At 42.0% G+C, this 9019-nt stretch overlaps 1 protein-coding gene across 1 annotated transcript; it reads right to left on the reverse strand.

The window, feature by feature from the left end:
• Positions 1 to 403: 403 nt before the first annotated feature.
• FITM2 (fat storage inducing transmembrane protein 2) lies at positions 404 to 5820 on the reverse strand. The gene is made up of 2 exons (XM_070744688.1): positions 5534 to 5820; positions 404 to 2649 (listed from the first exon to the last, which is right to left on the reverse strand). Exons 1-2 carry the CDS (start codon positions 5704 to 5706, stop codon positions 2037 to 2039), a joined length of 786 nt encoding a protein of 261 aa, XP_070600789.1. The 5' UTR covers positions 5707 to 5820; the 3' UTR covers positions 404 to 2036.
• Between the last annotated feature and the right edge of the window lie 3199 nt (positions 5821 to 9019).

Here is a 9019-nt window from a genome sequence, read left to right on the forward strand (position 1 = left end):
TTTAGAGGGGGAAAAAGGTGCATCTTAGACTGCAAAAAATACAGTATTGAATAGAACAGTGATGGCAAACCTTTTTGGCACCAAGTGCCCCAACTGGAACATCCATGCATGTGCATGCGTCAGAACACTGGAAACCCAAAGACCAGCTAGCCAGCAAGTGCATACCTGTTTTTTTGCTGTTTTTGGCAGTTTTAGGGGCCACTTTCAGGTTGTTTTTTGGGATATTTTCAGGCTGTTTTGGGTCCATCACAGATATAGTAAATAGAGAGGTACCATACAAATCAACGAAACTTGAAATGGCATTCCTATTAATAGGAACTCCTGAACTCAGGAAGTTTGAGTAATATAATTAACTTCAAACCATTTAGTGTTTTGATCACATCCAAACCTGAAAACTCTGGAACTGAGTTAGCAACTTTTATCAAGACAATTAGAAAACTGAAAAGTTAGCACAAACACAAGCAAATCATAGACAGCATGCAATCACATTTTTACAGCCCCAGAAATTTATTTATGTAGCATTTATTTCTGGAGGACATAAACATCGGATAAGTGAGCTAGGCCTCCATAAGACTAACATACCTACTTCCCCCATATAAAAATCCCAAATCTTTTTTTTAAAAAAATTGAGACACAAAGGTAGCAACAATTTTTTAGAACCTGTGCCTCCAGTGGTATCAGTACATGTCTATCATGGCCTTGGAGATTTTTTTTAAAAGTATTGTCTGAATCAAAAAAGATCCACACTGTAGCTTAATAGCTGCAAACTCTGCAGCTTTGACTATTAAATATATAATAGGAGCACTTAAAATATAATATATAAAGCAGCAACATTCATTACAACTGAATTATTTTCCAATTATATTAAAAATAATTGCACTTGTAGTGTAATACCTTTAGTCAAAGTGCAAAACTGTAGCAAACACAATTAATATAAATATATTAACATTGTAAGGTTGCACTCTGCAGGAAAAGTCAAAGTATCCAAAGAACCGAAACAATAGCTTTTAAATATGATTATTATTTTCCTGTTGTGACAGATGGCTGTAAAAACATTATACTTTTTCTATATAACTCCCATGTACAATAAATTAAAACATTGCTATAGATTTCCTAACTGCCAACTTTGATTAAGAACTGGAAGAGCAGAGAATGTGAAAGCTGCAATCTTGCAAGCAACAGCCTGCTCTAACAGGATAGCTTTCATTGAAGATAAAAAGCATTTTGTGACGTTCAGGAGTGCCATGTTGCCAAAAACATGACATAAGATATTCTAAAGATCTAAGCCAGATAAATTCTAGAAAAAAATGGTGCATGATGCAAGTTATTTCATCTGTACAAAGTTGAATGTTGAAATAAATAGAATGGTAGGGATACAGTAGTTGTTTTAAATTCAAAATCTCCTTATGGCAATAAAAACCATAAACTAATCTGGCTATCCATTTTTGTTTTAATGTATGGATTTAAATAAAACTCAAATAAAACTTTGTTTTATATCTTCAAGCAAGATAATTTGACACAAAATGTTTAAATGTCTATCATTTGGTTAATTATCAAATTCCCAAATAAGATAGGATCTTGGCCAATTTATCTTATCTATCTAACCAAAAATATGTTCATTTTATTGAGTCCTTGCATATGGGTTTTGTATCTAAGTGCATTTTTATCTATTAAATTTGCCTCTTCATAGTCCAAAGTATGGTTTTTAAAAGTATTTTTCTTTCAGGTTATTCTAGTACCAATCTGGTCATCAGTTTCCATTTAGTTAGCCAAGATTAACAAAGTCCTGATATTATTAATGTAGCAGGAATTAAATCACAAACTCATAATACAAATATTATTTGGTCTTTTGCCATTCACTTTAAATATTCATATTAATAGTTGTCTTAAAATGTAAATAATTAAAAATGAATATTAGTTAAAACAGGTTCTGATCCACAAACTGATTTTATAGCCTACAATTAGACTTTGGGAAATAAATTTAGATAATTACAAATGAATATTCTTTAAAACAGAATCTGATCAGCAGACTGATTTTATAGCCTACGATTACATTTTGGGAAATAAAGTGTTCTTTGGGGAGGAAATCCGGGAGAAAACGGTGACTTGTACCAAAACCCATATGTTCCATACCAAGCAGAGAGGCCCACTAAAGTGCCAAGAATCTTGTCCCAAAAATCATGGAAATACACAGCAGTCGTAACAAACATGGAGAGCCAGATAAAAGTCAAACAAGCCAGAGCAAAGAACAAACCGTTCACTACTGTGTGTAATCTAGAACCACGAAAAGTTTTCACATTGGGCATCACAGCCATTTCTTCTAGAATCATTAGAATGCAATATGAAAGGAGGAAGGAATGTCCTGAGATATCAAAACTGTGCCAAATCCCACCAGCTTGTACGCACTGTAATTGGCTGGAATGTTCTCGAGTGACTATAGCAAGGGTTGATGATTTGTAACAACTGCCCGTGAAATCCTGAATGAACAAAAATGTCCTTGTGCATGTATACCAAATGACAGTGCCAACGAACAGCGAGAAAAGGCGAAGAAGTACAAGCAAAATACTGTGGAGGACATTGTAGTTGGTGAGAGAGATGAACGGAAACAGCAGGCAGAATGTCCAGCCCCAAGCACATTTCACAAAGTATCTGCCAGAGATAAAATGAAGAAAAACATATAGTGAGGACCAGGCAAAATCATGTAATCTAAATCCATCCTGATTAATTTCTGTTACTATTAGGTGGAATGTTCATCCATACTTATAAATCCTGTAAAAGGAGAATCAACATATAATTTCATCTAAAATAATATACAGAATTCATGAAAAAAAAGATCAAATTTAGCAGTTTCCTAATAAGATCCAATTACAGGTAGTCCCTGACTTCTGACTACAATGGGATTTATGGTAGTAACAAGCCAAGGCATCCATATGTCTGGACCTGATTTTATAACTTTTTTTTTTTACTGTGGTTGCAATGGTCATAAGTGTAAATCCATTCTTTCGAGCATTGCATATCATGGTTATATGACCATAGGAGGTTGCAACTGGTTTTCAGCAAGCCAGCTGCAAAACACCTAAAATCCAGTCACATGTCTGACAGGGAACGCATGCACAACATTTGATAATATCCATAAAGCATCTGTTCCAGGCACACAATAATTACAAACAGTCATATGGAATGGAATAGAACAGAATAGAATAGGATTTTATTGGCCAAGTGTGATTGGATACACAAGGAATTTGTCTTAGTGCATATGCTCTCAGTGTATGTAAAAAAAAGATACTGTATGTTCATCAAGAATCATAAGATACAAATGGTTGTTAAACAAGAGCTACTTGTTCAGATCCTATTACTCTCAACTATGGTAATATATTGGCTGAGGTAAACTCTGGTTGTAATAATGTTTTAAATAATTACTAGAGAGGAATTAAAAACTTTCCCCAAAATACAATCCAGTTAAATTTCAAATGAAGCTATTCCTCAAAAGGAATAAGAAAAAAATAGACATGTTATAAACATCCAACTGACAGGTTATTATAAAACTTCACATGGCCCAAGAAAGTGGTTAGGGGAAGATTTCTGATCTATCTCACTCAACCCTAAGCAAAATAGCTTTTACCGCTTTTTGTGAACAAGTTAGAACATTTAACTGTTAAAGCTGCAGCTTTATGTAAGTACAGTATATGGGCTGCAAATATATTTCAGACCTGTTTATCCCAGTTCTCCCATTTCTACCTGGGGGTTGAATTAGAATTATCATTTGCAGACCATGTGCTTACACAGAGTTGTATTTCTTAATTGATGTATGTGAGCAGTGGAAAACCTATTATTTTCTTAGTGTGATATTCTATATTTTTAAAGATAACTTTAACTACTATGAAATCAGAAACTCTCTGAAGAAAGTTTTCAGAAATAAAAAAATAACTAATTAGCAGCCTTGCTACAATTACAAATTTAATAAAGTTAAATTTATGTGGTTTACTTTTGGTTGAATTAAATAGTTTAGTATTTAGCATTCTATGTCAAGTGGACCAATTTTCAGAATCTTTCCCACTCGACCACCTTCCATTTCAATGAAACTTTGCACATATATTCCTTATACAGGTAGTCCTCGGGTTACGTCATCCCCGACTTACGATGTTACGACGACCTGGGGACAGCAGTGGAGCCAAAGCTCCCTTGAAGCTCCGAGGCCGCCCACCACGGAGATCCCCTCGCCCGAATGGAGGCGGAGGCGGCCTCGGAGGCTGCAGCAACGCAGTGCCAAGAAAGACCGGCTGTTGGTCCCTTGAAGCCGCCGCCTCCATTCTTGTAAATCGGAATACTATACAGAATTCCGACTTACACAGAAATTCGGCTTATGACGCTCCGTAGGAACAGATAGACGTCCTAAGTTGGGGACTACCTGTAGTATAAAACTTAGTCTGTCTAAAATTTTGCACACCTCAGTTTTATACCATGAGGAACATATGTGCAAAGTTTCATTGAAATTGAAGGTGGTCAAGTGGGGACACCTGGTCCACTTGACAAAGAATGACCCCAAAATAAAATCTTTTTTGAGTTTAAGTCTTGGTGATTTTGTAGCCACATATCTGTACTTTTCTTAATAACAGTGCAGTCATTTGCCATTACCTCTTCTAAAACATTTTTAACTTCCTAATCATATCTAGACCTTAGGATTTTTCTGGCAATCTCTCTTCTAAATTACTAACCAGCTTTTACCCTACTTAATTTTTTTAAAGAAACAAGAAGTTTTTACCAGATTGCAATTCAATTCATATTAATGTCTGGCTAGGAGGTAACCTTACTACACTGCTAAAAATAATAATAAAGGGAACACTTAAACAACACAATATAACTCCAACTTTGGTGAAATCAAACTGTCCATTTAGGAAGCAACAGATTGACAATCCATTTCACATGCTGTTGGGCACATTCAACTTTGTACAAAACAAAGTATTCAATGAGAATAGTTCATTCATTCTGATCTAGGATGTGCTCTTTTGAGTGTTCCCTTTATTTTTTTGAGCAGTATGTATTATTACAACCTATTATTCCCAAAGTTTAGAAAAAGTGATGAACGGTTAGCCACTGGAAATAAATTGCCCAAAAGGGACCATGAGGTTACTTTTATTGGATGTGTCAGGCAGACCCTGAAGAATTATAAATTAGTCCCTTAATTCGGATTCCTCCACTCAGCAAGACTTAGTGCCTTAGTTGAAACACACAGCATAGGCTCACCTTCTCTTTCTCAAACTACAGTATACAACTTGGGAAGCAGGTTGCAAATGTAACTCCGAGAGAAGGGAGAGGAGGGGAAGAGAGTACCCTTCACCTCAATATAAAAGAGCCAAGCCTCTTCTGGCTTGTAAACTCATAAATTCATATTGTATTTCGTCAACGCCCTTCAGGAAGGCGCCTACTCTTTGCCCCTCTGCCCACCGGTGTCCCCCTGCCTCTGGGATCCCCTCGGTCCTCCTCTTCCTCCATCAACGCCCAGGACTCTCAAGGGTCAGAGAAAGCCCCTTACACATTGATCACGTTGCGCTTGTTACTCAGGTAAGAAGCAGCCGGCGGCGCTAATTCTTTCACAAGGGACCCGATCACCATGCAGCTCATCAGCACCCAGGGCATCATCCGCCGCACCGAGTAGTGGGTCAAGTAAGGCACCAAGAAGCGCGCGGCTCGCTCCACGGACTCCATGACGGAGGAGTCGGCAAGACCTCAGCGAAGGAGAAAACGGTGACCGCCGCTCGGCACGGAACCTCCAACCGCCGTACTGCGTCGGCGCTCACGTCAGCCGGCTCCGCCTCCATTCCACTCCACTCCGCCGTCGCTAACACCCCCCCCCCCTTTCCTTCGCCAAAGCTACTATAAACTTGTCGGGAAGGAGGCGAGATCAGACGGATAGAAGAAGGCGCATGCGTGTCTGCCCAGGCTTTCGCGAGGCTTGTAAATTAGTCCACGGCGGTTGAGGTTTAAGTTCGTCATCGTCCGACTGCGGCTGCGTGATAGGACTCACGCGGTGTTCACTTGGTTTTGGGGTTGGATTGACGCTTCTAATTGCCACGGTCTATTCGATCCGGCTAATTACGGCTGCCATCTTCCTCCAAAGCAACGTTGATTCTTCTATGTCATATGGACTTCAACTCCCACAATTCCTGAGCTAGCATGTATTGGCTCAGGAATTCTGGGAGTTGAAGTCCGCAAGTCATAGAAGAGCCAGCTTTGCCTACCCCTGCCCCAAAGCGTATTATTTATGCTACATGAAAAAGGGTCTTTTTCTCATATTAAATGATTCTAATCTTTTTGATTGATTGATTATTTATCCATTTATTTGTTTGTTTGTTTAGACTTCTATGCCGCCCAATCCCGAAGGACTCAGGGCGGCTTACAACAATATAAATTACAAATAACAACAATAATAAAAAAGTCAAGAAAAAAACAGTCTAAATTCTAAAACCCTAATTAAAACTCATAAAGACAATTCAGCAACAGGTGTTCTTGCCATTCATACAGATTCATCGCAGTTGACCTTGTACTTTTCTTAATCATATTTTTTGTTCTGATTTCAAAAATGTGTATAATTTTTCTGTAGCAGATATAGTTTCCACGGAGCAGCATCATTATTATAAAGTATAGGAAATATACTGGCGACATTAAGAAAACAGTAACACAGGTTTACAAAAAATATTTTTTGTAATCATCGCAGTTGACCTTGTATCGCATGCGTGGAAGCAAAAAACCTCACTGAAACACTGGTGCGCCTGCGTCTCCGTGCAAGACTTTGCTCTGCACAGCAGCAGTAGCAGAATTGCGCTGGACTCTGCTAGCACTCAGAGCCACGGGGGGCCAGCTCATGTCACCGTTCCACCTTAGCAGCCCACCTGTTTATGACCATTTTTCAGACTTATATCTGTTGCAGCATCCCTTGGTCATGTGATTTACGTCCAGATACTTGACATCACATTTATGATTGCAATGCCTCGGGGTCATGTGATTATCTTTTGCCCCATTCTGACAAGCAAGGTCACCGGGGAAGCCAAATTCACTTAACAACCAGGTTACTAATTTAATAACTGCAGTGATTCATTTAACAAATGTGGCAAGAAAAGGCGTAAAATGTGGCAAAACTCATTTAATCTTGCAGTTCTGCTCAGGTCAATATGACTCAAAATGAAAGTTGAGATCTCTAGATCAGTGTTTCCCAACCTTTTTTGAGCCGCGGCACAGTATTCACATTTACAAAATCCTGGGGAACATTGGGGGGGGGGTGTTTTAAAAAAAGTTTGGACAAAAAAATATCTCTCTTCCTCCCTTTCGCTCTATTTCTCTCTCTCTCCCTCTTTCTCTCTCTCCCTTCCTTCCTCTTTCTTTCCCCCTCTCTCTCCATCTCTCTTTGTTTCTCCCTTCCTTCCTCTCTTTTTCTCCCTCCTTCTCTCTCCCTCCTTCCCTCCCTCTATGTCTTTCCCTCACCCTCCTTCCCCCCTCTTTCTCTCTCTCTCTTGCTTTCTCTCTCTCTCTTGCTGTCTTTTTCTCTCCCTCTCTCTCTCCCTCTCTCTTTCTCTCTCTTGCTATCACTCTTTTGCTTTCTCTCTTTCTCTCCCCCCTCTCCCTCTTTCTCTCTCTCCCTCTCTTGCTATCTCTTTCTCTCTCTTTCTCTCCCCCCTCTCTCCCTCTCTTTCTCTCTCTCCCTCTCTTGCTATCTCTTTCTCTCCCCCTCTCTCCCTCTCTTGCTCTCTCTTTCTCTCCCCCCTCTCTTCCTCTCTCTCCCTCTCTTGCTATCTCTTTCCCTCTTTCTCTCCCCCCTCTCTCCCTCTCTTTCTCTCTCTCCCTCTCTTGCTATCTCTTTCTCTCTCTTTCTATCCCCCCTCTCCCTCTCTCTTTCTCTCTCTCCCTCTCTTGCTATCTCTTTCTCTCTCTTTCTCTCCCCCCCCCTCTCTTTCTCTCAGCAGCGGCATTGGGCGGAGCTCCGGAATGGAGGCACCGACCGGCGGCGGCTGGACATTTTGCTGTAGCCATGGGGCGACGGCAGGGTGATCAGCTGTGAGGCGGAGCTCCGGAAGGGAGGCACAGACGGCGGCGGCTAAACGTGTTGCTAGACGCCGTACATATCTAGCGCTGGGCATGGACGTGGGGCTGCGTCCATGCCCAGCGCTAGATATGTACGGCGTCTAGCAACACGTTTAGCCGCCGCCGTCTGTGCCTCCCTTCGGGAGCTCCGCCTCACAGCTGATCACCCTGCCGTCGCCCCATGGCTACAGCAAAATGTCCAGCCGCCGCCGGTCGGTGCCTCCATTCCGGAGCTCCGCCTCACAGCTGGCCACCCCGTACTGCCCGCTGCCGCCGCCATCACCCTCCCGCTGTGCGCCGCCCTCCCGCTGCTGCTGCCCTCCCACCAAGCCCCAAAGCTCACCCGCTGCCATCACCAGGGAAACTCCAGCCGGGCGGGGCGCTGCAGCTGCTGGAAAATTTGGAAGGCGCAAAGAAGGAAGCTCAGCTTCCAGTCTCACGACTTTTTGCTCTTCGCAAAAAGTTGCGAGACCAGAAGCTGAGCTTATTTCTTCGCGGCACACCTGACCATGTCTCGCGGCACACCAGTGTGCCGCGGCACACCGGTTGGGAAACACTGCTCTAGATCAGTGGTCCCCAAAGTTTTTTCCACCAGGGACCAGTTTCAGCAAGACAATTTTTCTATGGCCCAGTGGGGGCGGAAAGGGGCGTGGTTGGTGCTGGGGTGCTGGGCCTCCCCGCCCCTCTTTCCCGCCATCATCCTGTGGCCGGCAGAACCTGCCTCCCAAGCCCTCTTGCCCAGCGGGAGCTAAGCGCTGGAGGGAGGGGGTGGCGGCATGAGGGCCAGCAGCTTCTGACTCCACGGACCGGTGCAACATGCCCCGCGGCCCGGTACTGGTCCACGGCCCGGTGGTTGGGGACCCCTGCTCTAGATTATTTGTCACGTGGATCTCAAACTAGTGATTAATTGACTTTTCTTCATTTGAGGGGTTCTTATTATGAG

The sequence above is a fragment of the Erythrolamprus reginae genome, chromosome 3 (genome assembly GCF_031021105.1).
Source record: "Erythrolamprus reginae isolate rEryReg1 chromosome 3, rEryReg1.hap1, whole genome shotgun sequence".
NCBI classification, from domain to species: domain Eukaryota; kingdom Metazoa; phylum Chordata; class Lepidosauria; order Squamata; family Dipsadidae; genus Erythrolamprus; species Erythrolamprus reginae.